The sequence below is a fragment of the Sciurus carolinensis genome, chromosome 11 (assembly GCF_902686445.1).
Source record: "Sciurus carolinensis chromosome 11, mSciCar1.2, whole genome shotgun sequence".
In the NCBI taxonomy this organism is placed as follows: domain Eukaryota; kingdom Metazoa; phylum Chordata; class Mammalia; order Rodentia; family Sciuridae; genus Sciurus; species Sciurus carolinensis.
The window spans coordinates 88166419-88194343 of NC_062223.1; the positions used below are offsets into that span (position 1 = coordinate 88166419).

Sequence of the window (27925 nt, forward strand, 5' to 3'; positions counted from 1 at the left end):
ACAAGTCGAAAATGTGAGTTGCTTCAAGAATCAAAAGTATGCACAGGGCTCAAGAAGGGTATGGAAAAAAAGTAGAAAATTAGGAAAAGCAATAATGCTAAAAACAAACACTAAGCTATATTCTAGTTACTATTTAGTAGTTTACATTAATCATCATAACAACCTTATGAAGTAGATACTCCAATATCCTATTTTAAGATAGGGAAACAAAGGTATTTTGAGTGTAGTTAACCAGCCTAAGATTACACAGCTAATAAGTGGCAGAAATGAGCTCTGCCCCCAGGCAGTGTTACTGCCACATATGAAGTTGTTGCATTATGAATGCTCTTTTTATTCTAAATGTTCTGGGACTTATTAGCAGAGTTGGAGACATTGGTAGAAAGATTTTTTTTTCCTATTTCTTTGTCTTTGGCTCAGCTCAGGATTATCTGAGATAAGATATGTGGTGGACGCTTATGGAGTCACAGTACTGTTTCAAACTGATTCTTCATATATAACCTGGGGATGGGAAGATTAGAGAGCTACTTATTATGGCTAGTGGCCTAGCTCAGATATTTCAAGCTGGGCAAGCCCCTCTATCATTCCAATCCAGAAGGAAAAAGAAGCAGTGAAGGGGAGAATGAACACTGGTAGTAATCAGTACTTGATGTCACCTCAACTGAATCTTTTCTGTAAATGCATACAGAATTGACATTTACAATAAAACTCTAAGCACTGCAAGGTACTATTTTTAGTGTTTTATATATATTAATTAATCCTCACAGCAACCCCAGTAGAAAGACACAATTATTACTATTTTGTGAACGGACCGTGAAGCGCACAATTATATGGCTTGCCCAGTTTTACAGTAAATTAGTGGGAATTTGAGATCTTAAACTGTAAATAAGCACAAACAACTTGTTAAAAATTATTTTTGAACTCCATGTATCAGAAAGAATTCCTGATTTAGATCCGAGCTCGATTTCAGGCTCCAATATCGATTGCAATGTAAAGATTTGGGGCTGGTCACTTTCATCTTCTTCCTCATCTAAGAAGTGGAGATAATGATACAGGATTTTCCTAAGGATCTAGTGATAATTGTAGAGCTGCGCTGTCACGCTCTAAACTGTTACACAAACGTTTTAAACGTCTCCTCCCGGCACCGTACTTTCAAATTTTGGATCCAGCGTGTACGAGGACAGAAAACACCATCAACCCCAACATGCGAGTCGGCCAGGGGGCCCCTTCCCGGAAGCGGCTCAGGGCCCTATGGGAAGTGTAGTCCTGGACTGACAATGACGCGACCTTCTCTTTTAGTAGCAGGAAGTGGGCGTAAGACCCGGAAGTACTTGTTGCTGTGGGAAGCAGGGTCAGAGGTCGTGGGGACAGAAGGCGTTCTTGTCACTGGACCTGCAGCTATGTAGTGGAGGGACAAGTTCCCTTCCGTAAAGTTTGGAAGGTTCTTGGGCTCCTCAAGGGCGCTAGCCAGAGGACTGCTAGTCGCCGGCTTCGGGTTCCTGCCGGCTGAGCGGAGCCGCCGCCATGTTTGGCTGCTTGGTGGCGGGGAGGCTGGTGAGGATGGGGCCGGGTGGTATCTGGAAGGGGTCAGGATGCAGAAAGCGAACCCGGGGAGCAGGGTGGGACACAGGCACTGGAGACGCAGTGTAACCAGTTCTATCAGTTTTTTGCTGGGTGTGTGGTGTGGGGATTGGGACGCCTTTTTATCAACTGTTCAAATTTACTTGTCCAGTAGTTACAATATTAGCTGCCATTTATTGAGGGTGCATTTTGAACGAAGTATTGGGCCGAGTACTGTACACCCTTTTTGTCACTTTCTTTTTGGGTAGCGTTTATTTGGCACTTGAGATTTAACCTTCATAACCCATTATTCCCATTTTGCTGTTGAGGAACTTAAGCTCTATTGGCAGTATAAATGCCTAAACCTATAAATTTGAAATTTTAATCCAGCTTCTCCCAGACTGTCAGAGACTAAGGTGCTCCGGCATTGTATATCTGTTAGGTCCCTTTGGAATGTCCCTAGTGAAAATATGCTTAATTGGAAATTGGCTGATAGAAACGCCTGAAATTTATGTGTGAGCCATATCTTAGGAAATCAGAGAAGGATGAGAGCAAAATGTTTCCTTATTGGTGAGAAGAAACTGCTTTGCCAAATCATTATGATTTAATGAGATCAGCACCTAGGACTTTTTAGGAATAATTTGGAGGGTGAATCTTGTTTGCTTCTGTATAAACCATCCAGACATCCCTTTTAGACTTGACACCTTTTACTTAGAGTTCTTTTTCCTCCTTTTTCCCTGGCTTGTTAAATATTGCAGCCCCTTTGTTGAATTGTTTTTAAGTCAACGTTTAGTATTAAATTTGTATTCTATGCATTGTTCTAAGAAACTACAAAGACTACTGGCCTCAGAAAGTTTGTCTCTGGAATCACTGGGAGGTTCTTGTGGGATATTGGTTGGTCATCCTGGTGAGATAGTTTTGGCTTACCCCTGCTCTTGATAGGAAGATTGGATCAGTTTGGGAGAAGTGTGGCACTTAGATGAGTGAGTGTCATTAATGAATGACATTTAAAATGTGTTTTTAAAGAATAAAAGAGCTATATGGAATCTATGTATCATGTTGTCAACTAATTTGGAAGGAAATTAATTACAGTAATATCTGTGTCTGTTCACCCAGTACGTACTCTCTATGGTGGATATTCAGTAGGGATTTCTTTACAATTTTTTTTTTTTCTTTTTTGCACAGGGATGGGGCAGTGGGTACTGGGGATTGAACCCAGGGGTGTTTTACCTCTGAGCTACATCCCCAGTCCTTTTTGTTTTTTGAGACAGGGTCTTGCTAAGTTGCTGAGAACAAACTGGAACTTGTCATCCTCCTGCCTGAACTTCCAGGAGTCCCTGAGATTACAGGCATGCACCACCACTCCTGATTAAGACACTTTTTTTTTTTTTTTTTTTTTTTGTGGGAAGTGGGTGTTTGGCTTTTAAATTCTGTAATATTAGAATATATAAATAAAATGAAGGGCAAATAGATCTTGCAGCATCCCAGAACTTACCCAAATTAGTCTATTACCAGAGAGAAAATCCATGTATTTCAGGTTATGAACCTAGTTTTCATTCCTTTAATGTTTTTTCTTAAAGTCAGGGATTAGAGTGTCAGTACAGATTTTTAGAATGTCTGGTGTCTTATACAGAGTTGACACTTTAAAATAAATAAAAAGTATTTATTTTGCCTGATTGTTATTCAAGACTAATAATTACAGTTTTCCATGCTCCCTAATGTTATATGCATGCTATACATTGGTGAAATTGAATTTAATACTCATACTGGCAGTTTGGTTTATATTTTTGTTCTTCCTTTGTTTTATTCTCTACATTTAAAATGGAGAATTTTAAGTTGAGTCAAAATGTCAGAAGAGGGAAATTAATTTGAGTTTAAAAACATAGCCTTAGCATCTTGGGATTTAATTTTAGGGCAATTTATATTACTTTGTAACTAAGAGATTACAAATTATATAGCAATCTATATAATTATAGATATACAGTTATATAGATTATAAATTATATAGCAATATATTTTTTATAAGTTTCTTTATAATACTAGATAGGATACTGTGGAGGGGAGAAGAATGATTTTGATAACAATTAGCAAATACTAACAGAAAATAAATTGCAGTCAGGTAAATTAGAATTGATCATTTAGTCTTCAAGGTAGTAATAATTCAGATTTCGTGTTTTGGTGCAGAGTAATTGTCAAGCAAAACCCAAACAAACTGTTTATAAATTCTTTACAGCCTATCTGTCTTGAGTGTTCTCAAAATTAATGTTTCTCTTTGAGAATGGATATGAAATAGCAATACCAATATTTTTCTAAAAGTATATATATTTTTTCTCTGAAAGTACTACATTTTACTGGATAAACATTGCAGATCTTGTGCCATTTTTATTTTTATTTTTTTCAAAATAGAGGGGAGTGACCATTATGTGAAGCATTTTTTAAAAAATTTGTTCAGGTATTACTTAAAAATCTTTTATTACTAAACTGTCTTTGGTGCAAGATTAGGATGCACTGAATACTTGTGAATATAAATAAATACAGCAGCAATGATTATGCAATGAAATATGGGTAGAGTTCTCAAATTTTAACATGTTAGTTTATAAATTAATGTTCAGTTTTAAAGCAATTAGATTATGAATTGACTGAAGGGGAAACTTTTATGTTCCCACATACCGAATTTAATGAAGAATTTTTATATTTTATATATAGTAAGTTCTCATTTTTCCTAGTAGTTAATGTCTGCATGACCACTGAAATGGTAAATACGGGCTCATTGCTCCTTGTGGAGCTACAAGGTTACATCCAAGAACCTTTAGTTACAACCTTTTTTTTTAAATCAACCTATCACAACCTTTTTTATATGTTCCTTTTTATAAACATCAAAAAGATATTTAATATGCATTGTTGATGCATTAATATTCAATTCATGGTCTAACAGCATAACTCATGCCTGAACAAAACTTAGTCTAACAACATGCATCTTCTCTGTGAGGCATTTCATAGTTTTCTTGCAGTTAGAAACACTAACCAGCACTTTATAAATCTTGGCCATTTTGGATAGCAAATCACTGACAAAAAGTGTAAAATGCAAACAAACATGGCATCAAATAGACTGAAAAATATTTGTTTACAGTATACAGGCTGAAACATGGTACCTCATAGCTTAGTTCTACCTCAGCTGGGAATATGTGAATCAGGCAACTCAAATTTTTGTTGTTTTATCCATAAAAGTATCCATGAATGACTGCAGAAGTATAGTAAGCATTGATTTTGGGTTATAAATAAATTTTAGTGAGTAGCTGAGTTTGCAAATACAAAATTTTCAAATAATTGAGGACTGACTAATGACTTCTAGATTGCTTAATCATTTAATTATCTGAAGTTCTAGACCTTTAAGTTGGATGATACAAGCTTGGTAATGTGATTTGAAGAATCTTTCATTTTTACAAAATTCTGAAGTTGTAGTTATTTGTTACATAAGTAAAATTCTTTCAGGGTACTTCTGAAAGAATGTGGTCGTATTTTAAAAAGATTGCATTTGCTAAGTGATCATATTAAGCCTAAATATGTATTTTTGGACCCTTATAAAGTTATCCCTTTCTGGCATATTTGGTAGACTCATAGTTAAGAGTACCAGATTAGACAAACACACTTCATATAATTCATATAATCATGATAATTGACCATGCTGGTGACATGATTTATAGTGATAATATAAGGGTTATTGAAACTCATCAAACTATTGAACTAAGAGGAATTTTTTATTTTCTAGGTACAAACAGCTGCACAGCAAGTGGCAGAGGATAAATTTGTTTTTGACTTGCCTGATTATGAAAATATCAACCATGTTGTGGTTTTTATGCTGGGAACGATTCCATTTCCTGAGGGAATGGGAGGATCTGTCTACTTTTCCTATCCTGATTCAAATGGAATGCCAGTATGGCAACTCCTAGGATTTGTCACGAATGGGAAACCAAGTGCCATCTTCAAAATTTCAGGTCTTAAATCTGGTAAGAATAATATTAAAATAGTTCTGTAATTAAACTTTCTAAACTAGCCTAACATGAGATGATAGCTTTTTAAACTGTTTATGTGGGTTTTTTTTTGTTGTTGTTGCTAGTAATACATATCATTATTTTTTAAAAAGCAGATGATGCAGAAACATTCGAAAAAAGTAAAAGGCTTCCTTGGCTCCTCACTCCTGTTCTCTGCCACTGGAGAGAACCACTGAATTTATTCTCTTAGGATTTTTCTGTGTGTTTTATTAAGGAGAGGATCTTCTCATGTTTTGTAATATCTGCATCTGTGTTTTAAATGAATAAACTAGGTAGATTATAGGAAATTGAATGGGAATGGCTCTTTTCTTCTATTAAGATTTTTGAAGTCTTAGATTTGATTTCCCAATTGTTCTTATTTTGGTTCTGTTGACATTGCATAGAGGTAATCCTCACTTTTATACTTTGAGATATTTTGTGAAGAAATGTGAGAATGGATTTAGATTAGGTGTCACTCCCATTGAATCTTTGGTTCCCTTAAGTCTGGATGAACATATTTGAAAACTCTTAAAATGTAAGTATAAATTTTTGTAGATAGTGTCTATGGAGTCTAAGGAAAAACTATATTTAGGCAACATATAGATAACATGTTCATATATTTAACAAAACATTTGGGTATCTACTATGGGAACTGAAAGATAGTGATTATTTTTTGCCTGAGATAATTCATATTCTTATAGAATAAGACATTTCTATAGGACAGGAATTGGAAGAATGAAAACTAATAGTGGGTGTTAAGTGCTAAAGAAACATAGATAAGGAAGTGAGCTGTTAACTATTAAATAGGTTGGGGAAGGTTTCTTGGAGGAAGTGATGTTGGAGCTTTTAGACAAGCAGAAGTTTTTCAGGCCTGTGAGAGATTTATTGGGCATTGTTTTCTAGCTGTGGGTAATAATCAGCATAAGACAAAAAGGTGGAAAGCACAGTGTGCTCAGAATGTCACAAAGCAGAGTCTGTATGGGAAACATTGGTATGGATTATGAAAAGCTGTATGTCATACGAACTGATTTGAAATTAAATAGGTCAGCAATTTTTAATATGCTTAGGTCACAGACCTATTTGATAGTTTTATAAAAAGTTTGGGTGCCATAATGTAAATACTTGAAAATAACAACAACAAAAAAGACTCAAGAATAAATTGAAGTCCCAAAGAGACATAGTATCTATAAAGAAATTAAAATTGGTAATTGAAATCTTTATATCTATGTACAGAAAATAGTTACAGAGTAAATTTAACTGATCAGTTTAAAAAACTTTTCATTGTAGAAAATTCAAGCATATGCAGAATCAGATTAAGTGGAATATTATACCCATCACTCAGCTTCAAAAATGATAATGTTATTTCATTTAGGTTCCTGTTCACTTCTCCTTTTCATATTATTTGGAAGTAGGTTCCTGAATCATAACATGCAATCTATAAATATATTATGTGTCTTTAAGAGATTAAAGTCTTTAAAAAAAACTGTAATATGGCGATCACACTTAATAATAAATAATAATTCTTTAATATCAAGTAAAATATCTGTGATCAGTGTTTAGATTTCCAGTGGCCTCAAAACTTTTATGATTATATAAAGTTTTAAAATAATTTCAGTTAATATCCACAAAAGATCCTTATAGTTCAATTGGTTGTTAGGTCTTAAAAATCTTTTATGAAAATTAAAGGTTTAATGTGTTCTTTTGTTTCTGTTTCCAGTAAACTAGTTGGATTTAGAGGTTTTACCAGATTTTTTTTGAGTTGATTTTTTTAACATTTTTTGATAGAATTATTATTGGTGGGTAAGTGTTCTTTTATCACATATGTGGTTGGTTCTTTCTGTGTGAAATTAGTAGACATTTATATGTAGTACCTAAATTCACAAACTTAATAAGGTTCAGAATGATGATCCTCTTCACCCCTTCCCATCCCCCACCCCCACACATACACTGGATTGAACCCAGGGGCACTTAACTGAGCCACATCCCTGCCCACCTCCCCTGCTTTTTTAAAAATTTTGAGCCAGGATCTCCTTAAGTTGCTGAGACTGACTTTGAACTTGTGAGCCTCCTACCTTAGCCTCCTGAGTCTCTGGGATTAGAATGATGATATTCTAATTTTGTCATTTTGTTTATTAACTGTAAAGAGAAGTATGATATGCTACATATATCTACCTGAGTTTCAGAGGTAGAATTAGTATAAATAAAGCAGCATAGATGCTTGATGTTTTTCTCATTATATATGAATGTTCAAAAAATGACTTGATTCTCTATAGCATAAGATTCTCTGACATCTTCAAAGGTAATTGTTACTTTTAAAAGAATTATGAAATCATGGATGTGTATGTGCATTTGATTTATATCTGATGTATTTTAAGCATTGATATAATGTCAGAATCCATGAGACTGTAAGTTTAAATTTCTCAGTTTACTTTTTTTTTTAGGTATTGGAGATTGAACTCAGGGGCACTTAACCACTGTGTCACATCTCCAGCCCTTTTTATTTTTATTTTTTAAATTTTGAAACAGGATCTCACTGAGTTACTTAGGGCCTTGCTAATTCGCTGAGGCTGACTTTGAACTTGCAGTCCTCCTCCCTCCGCCTCCCAAATTGCTGGGATTACAGGTGTGCACCACCATACCCGGCTTTAGTTTACTTTTTCAGCAGATACTGATATTTCATGGCTTTTATCCTTTCATAAGAGGTCTTCCAAAGAATAAAGAAAGTACCTTGTTAACAGATTTTAATAGGTTTATTGAGATGTAATTGATGTAAATTGCACATATCCAAAGTATACAGTTTGATAACTTCTGACATATCTTAACACCTGTGAAACTATCACCACAGTCAAGATAATGAACTTAACCATCACCTACTGTAGGCAACTCCTGATCTATTTTCTGTCGTTACAAAATAGTTTGTATTTTCTATAGTTTTATATAAATGAAGTCATATAGTATATACGTTTTGTTTCACCTGACTTCTTCTATTCAGTGTAATTATTTTCAGAGTCACTTATGTTGCAGGGTATATCAATAGCTCATTCCTCTTTATTGCTAGATTGTGTTCCATTGTATGTATATAATACAGTTTGTTTATTCACTTACCTGTTAAAGAGCATTTAGATTATTTCTAGATTTTGGCTCATAAAAATAAACTGCTTTGAATATTCATGTATAGATCTTTGCATGGAAATACACTCTCAGGTTACTGAGGAGGGCTAGATCATATAGTACTTGGGTATTTTGCTTTTTAGGAAACTAGCAAGCTGTTTTCCAGTATAATTGTTCTGTTTTACATTTCTCCTAGCAGTGTATGAAAGTGCCAGTTCCTCTACTTTGTTGTCAACAGTAGGTATACTTAGCTTTAGCAGTTTTAGTATTATTTTACTGTAGTGGTATCTGATTATGGTTTTAATTTGCATGTCTCTAATGATATCGAATATTTTTATGTGCCCTTTTTGCTGTATATATGTCTTTCTTGGTGAAAGTCTGTTCAAACTTTTAATGTTTTTTTAAATTAGGTTGTTTTTGAGTTTTGAGATAGTGTATATATATGTGTTTATAGATGTATATATATGTATTTGTGTGTATATGTATATGATTTCTTGATATGATTTCTTTATCAGTTATGTGATTTTGAAAATATTTTTTCACAGTCTTAGTTCGGTCTTTTCTTCTTATGGTGTCTTTTATATAATAGAAGTTTTTAATTTTTGAGGAAGTCCAAGTTTCAATTTGTTATTTTCTGGATTGTGCTTTTGCTATTGTGACATGAGAAATCTTTGCCTAACTCAGGGTCACAAGAATTTTCTCTAAGAAATTTTATTGTTGTAGATTTTGCATTTATATCTGGGATCTAGTTTGAATTGAATTTTATGTTTAGTGCAGGGTGTCTATTGAAATTCTTTTTTCTTTTCTTTGCCAAATGGATATGCGGTGGGTCCATCCTTGTTTGTTTAAAAGAATGTCATGAATAATTTTGTGTGCATCCATCATTGAGAATTTCACTTGATGCTGACTTGGGTGCTCTCAAACTGCTTTTTTAAAAAGTGAAATATAAATACACGTGAATATTTATGTATTGATTTTAAAGGAAAAAGAAAAGGAAATAGATACTTTTCTAATTTTTTAATAAAAAATACCAGTTGGAAATGGTAGAAAGATTGCATGGATACTGGTATATATTTTTAGTAACAAGCAGTACAGAAGTAGGAGCAACTAATTAGGGAAAGAGAGAAAGTTTTAGTTTGGGTTTGACAAGTCTTTGGGATCTGATTATAGTGCTTTCAATATAAAGTGGTAGGTTTTGTTTATATAACAATTGAACGTATAGAATTTTACTGGTTTATTTAATTATATGCATTGATTAATCTTGGTGATTAGCTAGTAGACCAGGGCATATTGGTTTTTTTTGTAGATATAATGTTATTCATTTAACTGTTCAAACATTATTTTGTTTTCTCTTTCTCATAGCTTTACCAACATTTTGAGTTTGGAATGGGGTCACAACATCCCTTTTTCATTTATGATCAACATTCCCTGCAGGAGATGCTTTGGGAACAGTGAAAAGTACTTTCTCCTGTCATTTTTTGTGTTGCCTTTGGCTGCCTTTCTCTTGTTTCACTTAGGAGGTTGGGGAAGCACTCTAGGGTCATATGAACCCAGACGTTTCCTTATTGTGTCATTTCATCCAATCTGGAGAATATTTTGCAATAAAAAATAAATTAATCTTGCCAGGCATGGTGGTACATGCCTTTAATTCCAGCCACTCAGGAGGCTAAGACAGGAGGATCACAGTTCAAAGCCAGCCTCAGCAATTTAGTGAGGCCCTAAGCAATATAGGGAGACTCTGTCTCAAAAAGAAAAATAAAAAGGGCTGGGGATGTGGCTCATTGGTTAAGTACCCCTGGGTTCAATCCCTGGTACCAAAAAAAAAAAAAGAAAAGAAAAAATTAACCCAATTATTGTAACTGAAATTTTAGATAGTATCACAGTTTTTTTTTTTTTTGGTGGAGTTACATAAAACAGTCTGAAACCCAATCTCAGTAATTCTAGATCCTTGATGCAGTATAAGAAAATAGGTTTAGGGCTGGGGATATAGCTCAGTTGGTAGAGTGCTTGCCTTGCAATTACAAGACCCTGGGTTCAAATCCCCAGCACCACAAAAAAAAAAAAAAAAAAAAAGAAAATAGGTTTACATGACAATAATAATTTGTTTGTTGTTGTTGTCCTGGGGATTGAACCCAAAGCTTCTGACAAGTTCTTTTATTCTGATTTTTTTTTTAAAAGTTTCATTTCATTTAAAAAATTGTTTCCATTATAAAATGGCTATTGATAGTTTTATCTATGAAAACAGCTTTTTTTTTTAGTACTGGGACTTGAACCTAGGGGTTCTTTACCACTGAGCTACATCCGCAGTTCTTTTTATTTTGAGACAGGTTGTGCTAAGTTGCTGAGGCTATCCTGGAGCTTGAGATACTCTTGGCTAAGCCTCCTGAGAGTTGCTGGTATTAGAGGTGTTTTTTTTTACTGAAATTTCAAGCAATATTTGTGATGGTAAAAGCACAGTGTTTTATTAGAGAATATTAAATCAGCATAAATATTTAGAGATTCAGTATATAGCAACATTAAATGGTAAAATGCTATTAAAATGTTTTGGATTTTTTTGTTTTTAAACCAATAAGTTTTTCTGAAAAGAGCTTTTTGAATGTTGAAAGTATTAGAATTCTTAATTTATATATAAAAATTGCAGTATTCTTACTAGGAAATGGTAGTTTTAAAATAACGAAATTAGATGAGCTTGTAATAGATTCCTATTTTTCAGCCTTTGAGATACCCTGTCAAACCTGAGGGTTTAAGTTTCAGTATATTGAATAAACCTAGGATAGGAGAGAGTCTTGCTGAAATAACTTTAGGCAATTGTGATTGAACCTATTCTTATAACCCCCATCTTTTAAATGAGGTGTTTAGTCCATTAATATTTAATGTTACATATGTAGTTAGGTTGTATCTCCTCCCCCCAATACTGGGGATTGAACCCAGGGCCTTGCATGTACTGGGCATATACTTCCCCATTGAGCTATATCCCCAGCCTCGGTTTATATTTTTATTTTGCTGCTTATTTTCTTTCTCTCTCCCCCAACCCTTTTTGGGCATTTATATGGATTGTATATTTTTTCTTGTTTTTAGGATTGTGTAATTTTTAATCTATATATCTTCTGAATTTTAACTACATTCTTTGGTGTTAGTATTTTTTTCATACCAGGGATTGAATCCAGGGGCACTTAACCACTAAGCCACATCCGCAGCCCTTTTTCTATTTTTTATTTTGAGATAGGGTCTTGCAAGTTGCTTAGGGCCTCACTGAGTTTCTGAGACTGACCTCGAACTTGTTATCCTACTGGCTCAGCCTCCCAAGCTGCTAGGATTGATTATAGGAGGTGCCACCACGCCTGGCTACAATTAGTTTTTTAATGGTTCCTCTAGGGATTATAATAGTCATTGTTAACTTTTTACAGTGTTCCATAATTAACATTATAGAAATAACATAATAATAATAATAGAATAATAAGAAATAATATAGTAGAAATAAATAATCTATAAATAAATAATCTAATCTATATTTTCAACAATGAAACTGAATTTGGTTATAAAGGGTCTTACCTTCAGTTTTCCTTGCTTATCAGTTCATGTAGTGAAATTCTGAATGTAATGACAAAAATTTTAGGGCAGAATTCACATTTTGGTACTTTATTTTGAATTAAAGATATTTATCATTCTCATTATCTTAGTATCAGAGTTTAATGATACTGCTCTTGATAGGCAAGCAAGAGAGTCCGATAACAGAAAGCCAAAATCTCCATTTTAGGTATCTTTGTATTTACCTCAAACTTTATAATTTCCATATCTTTTAGAGTTGAATAGCAGAGGCAAAAAGATTATTTATTTACTTTTTTTGGTACCAGGGGTTGAATCCAGGGGTGCTTAACCATGGAGCCCCATCCTCAGCCCTTTTTTTAAAAAAAATATTTTATTTTGAGACAGGGTCTTGCCAAGTTACTTAGGGCCTCCCTAGGTTGCTAAGGCTGGCTTTGAATTGTGATCCTCCTACCTCAGCCTCCTGAGCTGCTTGGATTACAGGTGTGTGCCATTGTTCCCTGCTTTACTTTTGTTTTGACTTCATTTGGTCCAGAGAAGCATTATGTGAACATGTGCCAGTTGTCCTGAGAATTTACTCAATAGATACATCTTCAATTTTCTCAACAAAACCCTATGCCTGATGATAGCCTGCTTTTCTGATGTATGTCCATCTCACTAATATAAAAGGCGCCCTTAATTAGAATTACAAATTCATTTTTTACATATACTTGAATATTTTTCTCTAGTTTTATATCAGTATTGTTCCAGTGCTTTTTGAAGTTTTTTCTTAAAATGTCTTACCTGTGTTCTGAAAGTTGTACTTGAGACTTGTAACATTAAAATTTAAGAATCTTAAGAAAGTTAACCTTGTTTTCAGCACTCAGATACAGGGTCTACTGAATACTGATTTCTGGTTATTACAACTTATTCATCTGTTAAAAGCTATAACATTTAAGAATAATAAAATGCCATGTAATGTTAACTTTAAGAAGTTTTGGTTCATGATGTATCAGGAACATGAGTAACAGTATCTGTTAAATTATGGTTTAAAGATTTGATTCTGAAATTGGAAGGAAAAAGTAGTTTCCCTTACCAAAAATAAGTAACTGAAAATATTTACAATATGTATCTTCATGCATATTTATATGCATTTGTTTGTCAAAGATAAATATTTGTTGAGTTCATATACTGTTTGAAGAGTTTATTTAAGCCCCATGCACATACATCATACACACAAAGTTCAACTTAAAACCTTCCTTTTCTCTGTAGGTTAACTATTTGTAAAGTGTTTCAAGAGACAAGGAGGATATGGCTCAATGCCTCAGTCAGGGAGAATTCCAGTGACATCTACAGTGGAGAATTATATGGAGAATGGGAAACAGAAGAGTCCGAGATTGGAAGAGCAGGTGGGGGAGTAGGACATTAGGTCAGATATAAAAACACTTATGTAGAGCTTTACAAATATATTTTATTATGTCTGTAGCACTTTAATATGTAATTATACTTAACAGAATAAGAAGAAATAGTTTATCAATTCACCTGTGGTATAAGAGAGAATAATATGTGTTTATATGAATGAGTACTGTAGTAGAGTTTTGTAGAATACTCTTATTATGAGAAAAGGCTAATGTTTTATGTTTTAGGCCTTTAGAGTAAACTAGGCACCATATAGTTGGGTTTTACCGTATTTTATTTTGGCTACATCCCTATTGTGAGGTACTGTTAATTTGGTATTAAAACTTAAAAATCTCAATTCTGGTCTTTTTTTTTTTTTTGCATTAGGGATTTAAGAAAGCCTTATTTTGAAAATTTTTAAATTAGAGGAGAATTGCAAGTATTGCACAAAGAATTCTTTACACTTTTTTCATTTCAGTTTTTACTATATTTTATTTATCTTTGTATTTTTTCTTCTGAAACTTTGGCAAGTAGGTCATAGATTCATTTCCCTTTTTCTAAGTACATCTGTATGTATTTCCTAGGTCAACAATGTTCTCTTTCTTATGTAAGCATAGTATAGTGATTACATTCAACAAATTTAATGTGAATTATAGTACTCTTATCTAATATATAGTTCCCATTACAGGTTTTTCAGTTGTCCCAATAATATCTGCTATTCTTCTACCCTGCACTTCCATCTAGGATCCATTCAGGAACTTCAGTCACTCTTAATTATTACATCTTTAATCTTTGATCTGGCACAATTACTTAGCTTTGTCATTCTTAACAATGACATTAAAAAGAAGATTTTTTTGCAAAATGTTAAAATTAGAGTTTTTATAAATCATTGTCTGAATTTCTTCTTTATGATTCTGCTCTTTTTGGTCTTGCTGCAATATTTTTATCATTGTTTTTAGTTTCTCTACATTTGGCATTTATGGCCTTTCACTTCTTCAGCTCAGTTACTAGAAAGAAACATTTAAACTAATTCAGTTTTTGTTTTAAAATAGAGTTGAGGTTGTCAAGGGGATTAGAAAGGACAACAAAAACACCAAGATGCTTTAGTCTAGTCACATGAAGTGGAACTAGTGAGAATGGGAACCTCTTACGTTGTGACATTTTTTGACTTGCTTCAATGTAAAGTAATGAATAAAAATTAGTTAAGAGTTCAGACTGAAGAATTTAATATAAAAAGAATAATTATCTGAACTGGAATAAGTTTTGATTTTGGTTTTGACTCTGTTTTGAATCTCAGAGATATTTATTATTGGTTGTATACTTTTTTTTCCCCTTCTTTTTCTTCTTTTTGAGATGGTATTTTCTTTGTTTCCGATTGGTCTCAAATTCCTAACTCAAGTCATCCTCCTGCCTTGACCTCCCAGAGTAACTGGTACTATAAGTGTGCACCACCACACCCAGTTCTGGGTGTGTACTGATGACCAAGATCTTTAACCTTAGAGGAAAAATTCAGTAAAGTGGAGTTAATAAAAGTATTTATGTATGCAAAATAGTACCTGGCACACAGTTGGTGTTTAATAAGTGGTTCTTTTTTAAAAAATATTTTTAGTTGTAAATGGACATAATACCTTTATTTTTAAAATTTATTTTATGTGGTGCTGAGGATTGAACCCAGTGCCTCACACTTGTGAGGCAAGCACTCTACCACTCAGCTACAATCCCAGCCCCGATTTGTGGTTCTTAATGTTTTTATAAAATCATATAATGTCAGTACTCTTAGAAATCATCCAGATAACAAAACCAGTTCAGAACAATTTAGTGACTTTTGCTCCCTCTGTTAGAGTATAAGCTTCTTGAAAGTAGGGATTGTTTAGAGCTTTGACTTTGTGCTCTGTATGGCACAGTGATAGATGCTCCTTTAATAGTAACATTTCAGACGTCCAAAATCAGACATGTTGCAATCAAATATGTTACCATTTTTTAATCTGACTGAGATATTTATTGGTGACAAAGTTTTGAGAGTCATACAGTGCTTAGAATGTGCATTAGTGAAAAATGAATTTCAGTTTTGTTATCAGTAAAAATGAAGCCAAGAGGTTTTAGAAATATATGATTTCTAAATTTTTATATTCAATACTAATAACACTGTTAAACACGCATAATTAAGATGCTTTTATGTTACTTCATAGCATATGTCAATCATATTCAAATACTACTGCTTGTTTAATTACTTTCCTTTGCCATAAATTTTCTTTAGTCCTCATTCCTTTGATATTATGTACCTACTTTATCTTAACCGGTGAACTTTTAGTTCCTCTTTGAGCGCTTTAACCATCAGAAGGATTGTTATTTCATGAGTTTTATTCTTTTGTAGAGTTCTTCCAAAGAACAGAGAGAACATTTATTTATGTTTTTAAATAGGAAAAAACTTTGTTTTATTTTGCAGTTAACCTTATAGGTCCACTGGATCATTTTATAAACCTAAAATGCATTTGGAAATATTAGTGATCTTATTTTTCCTGTATCTGTAAGCATTTTATTTCAACCAGGAAATTATTTCATTATTACTTACCAATTCCCAACTATACTAAAAGGAAAAGGGCTAAAATGTTAAAAATGGAAGAATGATGGAATTGCCTAGAGCAAAGGTGGTCAAACTTTTTTGTAAAGGATCAGATAGTAAGCACTTTTGGACTTTATAGCCCCTAAATTGTCTCTGTTGCTTATGATTCCTCTTTAAACAACTCTTTAAAAATTTAAGAACCATTCTTAGCTCCCAGGTCATACACAAAAATTGGTTATGGACCTGATTTGGTCTGTGCACTTTTGTCATTCATCTCATTAACTATAATTTTCACATTGCATTGGTTGAAGGATTATGCTAACTTTTAAGAAATGTAAAAGGAGACAGTAGGCACCATCTTTATGGTCAGGTTTTAACTTTTATTAAATAGAATATGAAGTTAATACGTTTTGTATTCCATTCATAATGGCAAAGAGAAAAAAATGACTGAAGATATTTTACAATTATTAGAAAAATCAGAAAGGAAATCCAAGGAGCTAGATATAGTCTAGACTAATGATGGTGAAGTTATTCATAGAAGCAACATCTCAGATTATGAATCTTCAGATAAAGATGTCTTCTGAATTTACTCAACTTAAGTAATTGATTATTGAACAAAGGACCAAAAGAAAATATGGTATTTTACTTAGGCATTTAAGAAGAAGAAATTTTCACACAGTATTTTCTAACAATATCTTGGACATGTGTTAAAAGGATGTGTGTTGGTATTCTTTCTGTATATTCGGGCTCTAAATTCAACTGGATAGGGTTTGTAAGTGGAAAAAATGCTGAAAGTGGGTGTATATACAAAGGTGATTGAAAGGAAATATTGTTTGTAAAGTAAAAATAAGAGTGTTTTATAAATTATGGATCAGAGATTGGCCATCCTTACTTGAACAAATTATGAGACATTAAAGTTTTCAAAATTTCAGGCTTTTAAGTATTGCATTTTGACAATGCACATGCCATAAAATAAACAGGATGTAACCATAAATTATAACCTATTAGAGATCTGACTTATTTATAAAATTTGTAAGATGGTTATATTTCATGTTCATCCCTGATGGTCAATGAGTAGTTGTATTTAGAAGACATGCCCATTTCACCTACATAACTTAAAAATAGGGAAAACATGAAATGGATATCTAGTTTTGCTGTATTTAAATACTTATTAAAATTCAAATAAAGGTTTTTTGCAACATCTATTCTGAACATTTTTTTTTGATGGGGAGGGATTGTTGGGAATTGAACCCAGGGGGACTTGCTTTGTCACTGAGTTACACACCGAGCCCCTCTTTCTAACCATTCTTTGTTAAAAGGTTCCATTATGACTGCTTTCCCTTTTATACTGAGGTTAAAGAAATAGCTTTCTGTAGGATTTCTTTCTCTTGCATTTTGTTTGGTATTAGGCTCTTACAAGGAGGAGGGACACCTGGAGAAACAATCTTTAAAAATTAGCTGCTACAACCAGTTGTGATGGTACTTGCCTATAATTCCTGCAGCTAGATATGCTGAAGCAAGAGAATCACAAGTTCATAACCAGCCTTGGTAACTTTGTGAGGCCCTAAGCAACTTAGTGAGACCCCGTTTCAAAATAAAAAATAAAAAGGCTGGGGACATGGCATAATGGTTAATTGCCCCTAAGTTCAATTCCCAGTACAAAAAAACCAAAAAACAAAACAAAACAAAATAAAAAACTGCTGCATTTACTCTTAGAATGTTGTTGAAAACTTGATGCAATGTGTGTTTTTTAAGAATATGCTGGATGTTTTGCTTGCTCTGCTGATTTTTTTGTTGTTTGTTTTTGTTACTGGGGATTTAACCCAGAGACACTTACCCACTGAGCCATATCCCCTGTCCTTTTTATTTTTATTTTTGAGACAGGGTCTTGCTGAGTTGCTTAGGGCTAGGCTAAATTGCTGACGCTGGCCTTGAACTTGTGATCCTCCTGCCTCAGTGTCCTGAGTTGTTGGGGTTTAATTTTTTGACAGTAACACTCAATGTAATTTATCATCTTTACTCTGGCTGTTCTGATTTAAAATCCAAAGTAAATACTAACTGTAAGTCTGTAAATTGTTTCCTAATATTTCTTCCTAGTATTTTATTTTACTTCATGGTTTGTAAATAAGGACCTTTGTACTTGGAGTGCATGAACTACTGTGTCAAGCCAATTTGAGAGTAAGATTGACTAAAGGAATAATTTTATCACATAGTAGATATCTTTGAAAATTTAAAGATCATTGAAGACACTTGAGTCTTTTTCCCTCCTTAAGTTGTCATTGTACCAGAAAACTTTAAAGTAGAAGAAAAAGAATGATTTCTTAATCCCATCTCTACAATGGGAATTAGCCAGTTTTACTTGTGTGTGGTAAAAGATGCAAGTCAGAGATGACACTCTTTTCTGCCTGGGAGCGTCACTTCCTGCATGGTGAAAATGAAGGCAACAGAAGTTTGTATTGGATTTCTTTCATTAATTGGGGTCATTGGAGCCTGTTAGGCAGATAAATAGTGCATTTTCTGTACTTAACATAATTCTAGGTTTAAAACAAAGAAGTAGGAGAGTAAGGGAATCGAAAATCCCTCCATAAAAGCAACAAAATAACTGACAAAAGCTGTCAGAATTGACTTTTTCAGAATTCTAGCAACTAACCAAAAGCTTGTAGCAACCAGAGGAACCTACGTAAAACAACTGAATTGCAGTAGGTACAGTGAGCTTTTTGGCATTTTAACTTACTCTGGTTCCAGACCCTGATCCTCAGCTCATTAGTAACTTTAAAAATAAGTCTCCATTTTTGTTATGGTTACAGGGAGCAAATGGATCTTATTCACAAGGAATTATAATTAACTTTTTTGGGGGAGAGGATACTGGGGATTGAACTCAGGGACACTCAGTCACTGAGCTATATCCCCCAGCCCTATTTTGTATTTTTTATTTAGAGACAGGGTCTCACTGAGTTGCTTAGCACCTCACTTTTGCTGAGGCTGACTTTGAACTCGTGATCCTCCTGCCTCAGCCTCCCGAGCTACTGGGTTTATAGGCATATGCCATCGTGCCTGGCGAATTATCTGGTTTTAATATATTTGGTGGTTCCCTGTCTTGCTTTAACTTACCTAGCAAGGAATTCTTCCAGTGGTAAGGTGACTACCCTGGGGATGTTTGCCAAAAAATATTTATAGGCATAAATTATTCATTGCCTCCCAAGGCATAGGACAGCAGTTGGAGTAGGCTTAAGACAAAAACCAGAATGAGAAGCATTGGAGAATAAGGGCTTTGAAGTTTTCTGATACATGCTTAGGAATCTGGAAGGGCATATACATGCCCTGGCTTACGTACACACTCCAGATGGAACCAGGAAGATCCAAAGCTTGCACCTCAGCCTGACTTTTAGGCTCTTCACAGCAGGAAGTGGAGACTAGGGCAGAATTGTAGACTGCTTGGATGAGTATTGAGCCTTGATCCACTTCACAGGAAGACATAATTAAACCATTACAGTAAAGAGGGAATCTTGAAAGCATCAGGAGAAGTAACTCATCACATACCAAGGATCCTTTTAGCTATTTTGAAACTATAAAGTCTGGACAATAATGGAATGACAAAGTTTTGAAAGGAAAAAGGTTGTCAACCTTACATGAATTCTGTATCCGGCAAAACTATCAGAAATGTAAGAAGAAATGAAGATATTCCCAGATAAACAAAAACAGTAGTTGCTGGCAGACCAGCAATGTAAAGAAATGTTCAAGTTCTTCAAGTTGAAATGAGAGGACATAAGATACTAATTCAAAATCACTTGAAGAGGTTAGCTGGCACTTGGAGATGGTATCTTAGGTGTATACTTAATAGTTTTGAACAAAAGGGAAAAGTTATTAAATATTTTTCATGAGTAAACTGCAAATTTCATTATCATCCATTTGATATCAGCTTTTAAATGGTTAGATCCATGGCATTTGGTGAAACATGCTGTGTTTATTGGTGGTTAATGGCAATCTAAAGATCTTTCTGCAGTAGAATAATCAGAATTCTAAAACTAGTTCTAAAAATCTTTAAAAGTATACTTCCTTCAGAATCATACAGAATTGAGTCTTTAATTCTTTTCTTTTTTTTCCTCATCCTATTATTGATTGTAGCTATAGTAGTAGTTTTTGACAAATTTTAGAAAAGGAGTATTTTTCTGGGGGAAAACTTTTAACTCATACTTCGTTAGTATGCTAAAAAAAAAATAAGTAACCTTTTGCATTTATATTAAAAGAGAAGAATGTGAATATAAGAAAACCTTTTGCTATCTAGAAACCAGAGATTTTTCACATTGAAATAAAAAATTCCAGAGGAATGTGAATGCAAGTTAAATTTGGAATATGTGGCACATATTAATTTCTTTCAGGAGAAGGAAGCCAACATCCTTTTGGAGCCATGAATATTGTCCGAACTCCATCCGTTGCTCAGATTGGAATTTCAGTGGAATTACTGGACAGTCTGGCTCAACAGACTCCTGTAGGCAATGCTGCTGTATCATCAGTTGACTCATTCACTCAGGTAATACACATTTCATCCTTTTCCCCACTTTATTAAGGTGTAATTGACAGTAAGATTATACAGTGTATGGGCTGGTGTTATGGCTCAGTGGTAGAATACTTGCCTAGCATGTGTGAGGCACTGGGTTCGATTCTCAGCACCACATACAAAATAAAGAAGTGAAGTTTCATCACAACTAATAAAGGGTTGGGGATGTAGCTCAGTTGATCGAGTGCTTGCCTAGCATGCACAAGAAGGCCCTGGGTTCAATCCCTAGCACTGCAAAAAATAAATAAATAAATAAATAAAAAAACAACTAATAAAAATAATTTTAAAAAAAGATCATATGTGTATAAGGTGATAATTTGATATATGTTTACTTGTAAAATGATTAAATCCAACTAGATTAAATCTGTCTAGTTAACATGTGTATTAGCTAGCTCACATACTTACCAAGTTTTTTGTCGTGAGAACATGTGAGATCTAACCACTTAACATATTTCAAATATAAAATACTTAATAAAGTGTAGTCTCCGTGCTGTACATAAACTTTGTACCCTTTGAACAGTGTATCCCTATTTCCCTTCCTCCACTACTCAACTCTTGATAACCATTATTCTACTCTCTGCTTCTATGATTTCAATTACTTTAGATTCTACATGTAAGTGGGATCATGCAGTAGTTCTCTTTTTGTGCATGGTTTATTTCAGCTTAAAGTCAAGAGGGGAAAGTCCGATGATTTAGGAGAGTAGAAAATTGCAAAGAGTGGAATATCTTTTTTTTTCTTTCTGGTGGGGGTTGCTCCGGTGGAACCCAGGGCCTTGTACATGCTAGGCAAGCACTCTACAACTAAGGTGCATACCCAGCCCATGAAGTACTTGCCTTTAGTAGAAAAGGGAGCACACGTGGAGGTGTTCACCTTAGCAAGGGTAATGGATTTATGGAAACAGGAACAGGTATAGGAGATTGGTGGATGTGGTGATGAGAACTTGTGCCAGTTCTCTTCTGATTCCTTCTTTCCTTAGTGATATAAGAAGGAAAATAACCAGCTAAGATTGAGAGAAAGGAAGAGATATTGGAAATTTAAATTAAAAGGGCTATTAAGTCCTTTAGGAAAGAAAGAGAATGAATGAACTAGGGAAAGTTTAAGGGTTTATTGCATAGTACCAAGGGCCACACTTTTGACATTTGTGGTCATCATGAATTTAAAAGCAGATTTGTCACATAATCTCTTGAGAATGGATTGAATTAAGAATGACACTTTTTGTTCAGGAGCCAGGAATATAGCATAGTGGCAGAGTATTTGCCTAACATGAGTGAGGTCCTAGGTTCAGTTTTCACCCTACCCCAAATTTTTAAAAAAATTATTTAAAAAATAAACTGCCATGCCAAAGAGAGCAATGCTTATAGTATCTCACATAGATGGTATTTAGAAAAATGTCTGGAAAATACACCCCAAAGTGTTAAGTTTCCCTGGAGAAAAGTAAAACTTTTTACTGTATATGAATTATTTAAGCTTCTTTATAAAGCATATGTATTTCTAATAAACATTTTAGTATGAAATATTTTAAATACACAAAGTACAGAGAATAACTTACATATTCCACCAATATTTATTGCATACTGACACTGTGTGCCAGGCATTTTCTGAAATAGCTAAAGAGAGAGAGATGAAATAAAGTAGCCCTTTTCCTTATATATTCTCTTTATAGTGGATTATATTTTCCCCTTAAATTTAACATATATCCTGTCATACTACTGATTTTTTTTTTTTCTTTTTGATGCTGGGAATTGAACACAGGGCCTTGTGCATGCTAAGCAGGCATTCTGCTGTCGAGTTATATCTCCAGCCCCTGCTACTAATTTTTTTTATTGGTTCTTTTTAGTTATACATGACAGTAGAATTCCTTTTTATATAATCGTACAAGCTTGGAATGTATCTTATTCTAGTTAGGACCCCATTCTTAAAGGATGTACACAATGGTGGGATTCACTATGGTATATTCACTCTTACTCTTATTTCATTTAAATTTTTATTAGAGTGGTATGTGCATTTGGTTTAGAAAGTCAAATAATTTTATATACAAAACAACTGTTCTCTATTATATCTGTCTTCTACTCCTGCTCCTCAGAAGCAATCAGTTTTAACATCCCTCTTTCTTTTTTTTTTCTATCTCCTCTAGTGTTTATTACTTCCATTTATCAGATTAAATTTGCTTAATCTGCTATTTATTAATTTTTGTGCTAGATTTTTTTCGATTGCCTTACCAGTATGAAACGTGGTGATTTTATTTGCCTCACTCTTGTGCCTCTGTATGTGAATATGAGGTGTGTACATTCTCTCTCTCTCTCTCTCTCTATTTTCTTCCCACCTTCCCAATATAGACTTTTGTTAAAGTTCAAAGTTTTCAATATTATGACCAAGTGTTTTTCAGAACTAAACCATGTGTAGTACAATAATTACATTTGTTTTCTTACCTAATTTGTCATTTTTCTATGTTAACAAATGCCTCATCTTTTTATTTTGCATAGACTTCTGTATTTCTTGTTCTAATTTATACCAAACTCTACTAAGTGTAAAGTGTCACAATATATTTAAACATATCAGTTTCAAATTTGTCTTGGAATCATCCTTCTTAGAGTGCTCCCTCCTTTTTTGTTTGTTTATTTTCATTGTATGGATTGATTGTTTTGTGGGCCTGTTGTAGAGTTGTATTTGGTATTTTTTTTTCACCATTACTGTAGAAATTACTGTTTTACAAATGAATATAAATAGTATTGTATGCTACCATTTGCCGTTGCTCACTGAACATTATTTTTATGATTTACCTATGTTGATGCATAGAATAGATCTAATTTAATTTTGTATAGTATAAAATTATATGAATGAACCACATTTTTAAAAATTTCTATACTTATTGATGTTTATACATTTTCACTAGTATTTATCAGACTTCCAAAATTTGACAAATGGGTGAAAATTTGAATATCATGTTTATATGTATTTTTTGGTAAGTTTCTGGGGTTACAGATGTGCACCACTGTATCCAGTTACTTTTGGTACTTTTTGTTTTTTGAAATAAGGCCTTTATGTGTTCTGGGTAATAATCTTTTGTACATACATTACAATTTTTTCCTAACATGTTATTTGTATTTTACTATTGCTCATGATGTCTTTTGCATACAGACATATTTTCATGTAGAAAAGTTGTTTAGTTACTCCCTTTATGATTTATGGGTTTTCCCCCCCTATTCTGTCTATATGAAGATCTCCTTTAATAATTTAAAGCTTTAGCTTTACTTTTTGAATTATGTTTATGTGTGTTAGGGAAGGGATTAAGTTCACTTTTTGCCCTATGGAGAACTAGTTTGCCCCGGCTACCACACCCTCCACCCCCAGTGAAGAGTAGCCCCTTTGTTATATATTGTGTTATATAATATGTCACCTATGTTTAGGTTTTTTTTTTCTGGGCTCTTTCTTTTATTATTCCAGTTCATTTATTTGCCAGTAAGTCTTAAAATCTGGTTGGCCAAGTTCTTCCTGCTACTCCTCAAAATAAGATTAGGTATTCTATGTAAGAATTCAAAAAGCTTTGAGTTCATTAAATAGTATCACCTTGTCAAATTCCATGAAAAACCTTGTTGGAATTTTGTTGGAAGTATTGTTGAATGATAGGTTTGATTTGGGGGAGAATTGGCTACATTTTTTTTTTTTCACGCATTAACTCTTCCCATCTGTGACATGGTGTATCTTTCCATTGAACATAGTACACAGGTCCTTTTGTTTTCTTTTCTGCCTTGCAATACAGTTTCATAATAATTTCCACAAAGTTTTACCAGCTTATCTTAGCCTTTTTTCCTAGATATTGGACAGACTTTGTTCATATTTTAAAGTGAATCTTTTAAAGTTACATTTTTAAAATCTTTGTCACTGGTGTGGAGGTTTGCTGTTATTTTTTTTCCTGATAGTGACCTTTTTACTAATGACCTTACTGAACTCTGATATTAATTCAAGTACCTTGATAGTAGAGTCTTTAGGATTGTATTACCTTCATATTATTCAACATTTTTAAAAGCCATAATAAGACAATTCTTGTATAGAGAAGAGATAGCCCCAAGAGCTGGTTTTGTGTATTTGAGAAAGTGATGCAGGGAAGATTATTTTTGAGTCAACAGAAAGTGGTACTATTTTTGGTTCATTTACCTTTAGATTTAGTGTTTAAACTCATTTGATTCTCAGAAAATATGAATGAATTTACTTCTAGCTTCTACTAAGGAGTCTTGGAGGACATTTGTAGATTTGGGTGTTTTAGGAGACAAGTTAAAAAACAGGGGAAACTGAGTGTGGTGGTGCACGCTTGTAATCCCAGTGGTTTGGGAGTCTGAGGCAGGTGGATTGTGAGTTCAGAGTCAGCCTCAACAATTTAGTGAGGCCCTAAGCAACTCCATGAGATCCTGTCTCTAAATAAAATATTTAAAAGGGCGGGTTAAGAGCCTCTGGGTTCAGTCCCCCTGGTTCGCCCCCCCCACACAAAATAACCAAAACAAAAAACAAAACAAGGGAATGGAATAATGCTACCTTTCTTTTCTTTGTTATAATGGTAACCTGTAGCTCCTTTATTAATATTTAAGCTCTGTCAAAAAAAAAAAAAAAAGAACTTCTTAGAGATGGTTAGTATTTTGTATGAGAATTGGGTTGATTTGAGGAAAGTAATGTTTGGGGAACAGGATGCAGATGTGGAGATAAACAAATTTTGAAGGAAAAAAATTTCCTTTTTTCTTTCAAAATGAATAACATATGCCTTGGTGTCATTTTGTGACTACACTTAATTTTCAGCATTAGACTGTCTTAAAACGTGCAATTTTTAAAATCATTAAAGCAGAAATAGTTTTAATTTAAACTCTTGAGGCCTGAATAGAATATTTAATATAACCCATTAATCTGTTAATGATTAACTTTTCAGTTCACACAAAAGATGTTGGACAACTTCTACAATTTTGCTTCATCATTTGCTGTTTCTCAGGCCCAGATGACACCGAGTCCATCTGAAATGTTCATTCCAGCAAATGTGGTTCTGAAATGGTATGATGCATTTTTGGTCCCTAATATTAAGGCTTTGGTAACTATATTTTGCCTGTGAATTTGTTTATTCTTTAATATTTAAGTGTTTTCTCTTGTGGACATCAACATACTGTTTTTGCATGTCAATAATGTGTATACATTCAGATCAGCAATGGTCTGTACCCTCAATGTTCTGTTATTTAGTAGCCATTTTGAATTTGTAAAGAGAAGGAGGTCCTAAAACATACACAAACACACACACACACACACACACACACACACACACATATTTTTATATATTTTGAATTGGAAGTGCTATATATGAGGTTTGAAATATCAATCAAAACTTTTTTTCCTTTTGTTTAGAAAGTCTGCATGTACAGGGTACATGAAGGTAGTTTACTACATTCTGAGTATGAATGACTAATAAATCTATTTCCCCTTCTTCCCCATGGTTTTGTTTTATAAGTATTTCTTTTCACTTTTAATATCTGAGTGGTGGGGGGATGTTTAGAGTGTTTTGTTGAAAGTGGTACCTGGTGTGGCATGAGAGCACAGGAATATACTAGGTTTGAGTTTTGTCACGATGTAGCTATGTGACTTTGAGCACATTATTCTCATCTGTTCATGAAATGAGGGAGGAGTTGTCTTGATTTTTTTTTTTGTCTCCCCCATAGGTCCTTTCTAGTATTTAAATTTGCCGAAGATGAATAGTTACTAAATCCATATCATTTGGGCTCTGATAAAAGCTAATCAAAACTGTTCTGATATTTAACTCACTGCTTGCTCTCTCTTTACAAGAATAATAAATTTCTAGGTTAGCTTTATTTCTTAGCTTTATAGAAATAACAAAATTGTTTATAAGATTTTGAAGATTATGAAAGGTCCTATTTCAATTTTCTTGTAATATTATAAATATTATGGTTTTTCTTTTCTAGGTATGAAAACTTTCAAAGACGACTAGCACAGAACCCTCTCTTTTGGAAAACATAATTTGAATAAAATGGTTTTTAATGGATTTTGAAATTTGTCATGTTTTGAAGATAGACAACTCCATTTAAAAGCATGAAGTCAAAAGGATCATGGAGACTAAGTTTAAAAATTGCTTAGTAACTGTGAAGCTAGTTAAAATCTTTATAAATAATTAAAAACAATGAGAAATGAAAATGTTTATTATTGGTAACTTTCTCCCTCTTAAAAGAATGAAATACTACTCAGAGGCAAACATTTTGTTTTGGCTATCATTCATTTTTTTACTTAAAAATAAAGCCTATTCACAATAGTAGTGTGCCGGATGATATTGCATGTGTAATCTTTCATTTATTTTCACACTGGTTTGCTAGAGCAATTAACTTTAAATCAACTATCTCAAAATTTGGGAACTTTTGAAAAACAGCAGATACATGTACTTTTTAGATATGGAAAAATCATTTTCATGGAGTATTTCTATGATTAACAAAATTTTTCAATTAAGACGGGTTGGCTGTCAATTTTTATATATACAGATTCACATAGTGTTCTTTGCTTAATAAAATTACCATGATTAATGCTGATTAATACTGGTAATGTTACTAGTCTATGTGTATAGAATATAGGATTCATTACATTTTCATATGAAGGTAAAACTTTTGTGTCTCATTTAAAAAGAAACCCTTTGGGGCTGGGATTGTAGCTCAGTGGTAGAGTGTTTGCCTAGCACGTGTGAGGTACTGGGTTTGATCTTCAGCACCACATAAAAATAAATAAATAAAGGAATTGTGTCTATCTACAACTAAAAATATTTTAAAAAACTGAAAAAAGAAACGCTTTTAACTCATTTTTACTGGTGAAGCCCATTGGCCAAAGACCACCAAGAACTCATTTGTAATCAAAGCTAGATTTATTAGCTTGCTGTTTGTACACTAGAGGAACCCCGAGGTATCTCCAAAAGAAGGAAACATGGAGGAGTTTGGAGCCTGGAGTTAGCTTTGGATCATCTTGGCAAGTAATGCTGAAAATTCAGAAACTAAGGAGTTGCTGGTACAATGTTTTTAGAATATATGAGTCTGTGTAGTTATTTGTTAAAAATCTGATTATCTTTCTGAGGGAAACATAGTATGCTGGAGAGAACGACGTTTTAAATATTTGAAAATCTCTTAACAAGTAATTCTATATATATAAGATAGGTT

At 33.5% G+C, this 27925-nt stretch overlaps 1 protein-coding gene across 1 annotated transcript; it reads left to right on the forward strand.

Annotated features, from left to right (window-relative positions):
- The first annotated feature begins 1333 nt into the window (after window positions 1–1333).
- On the forward strand, window positions 1334–27057 carry Hikeshi (heat shock protein nuclear import factor hikeshi). Its single transcript, XM_047519360.1, has 5 exons — window positions 1334–1551; window positions 5327–5564; window positions 20565–20716; window positions 25660–25778; window positions 26696–27057. The coding sequence occupies exons 1-5, from the start codon at window positions 1522–1524 to the stop codon at window positions 26748–26750; spliced, it is 594 nt and encodes a 197-aa protein (XP_047375316.1). The 5' UTR covers window positions 1334–1521; the 3' UTR covers window positions 26751–27057.
- The last annotated feature ends 868 nt before the right edge of the window (window positions 27058–27925 follow it).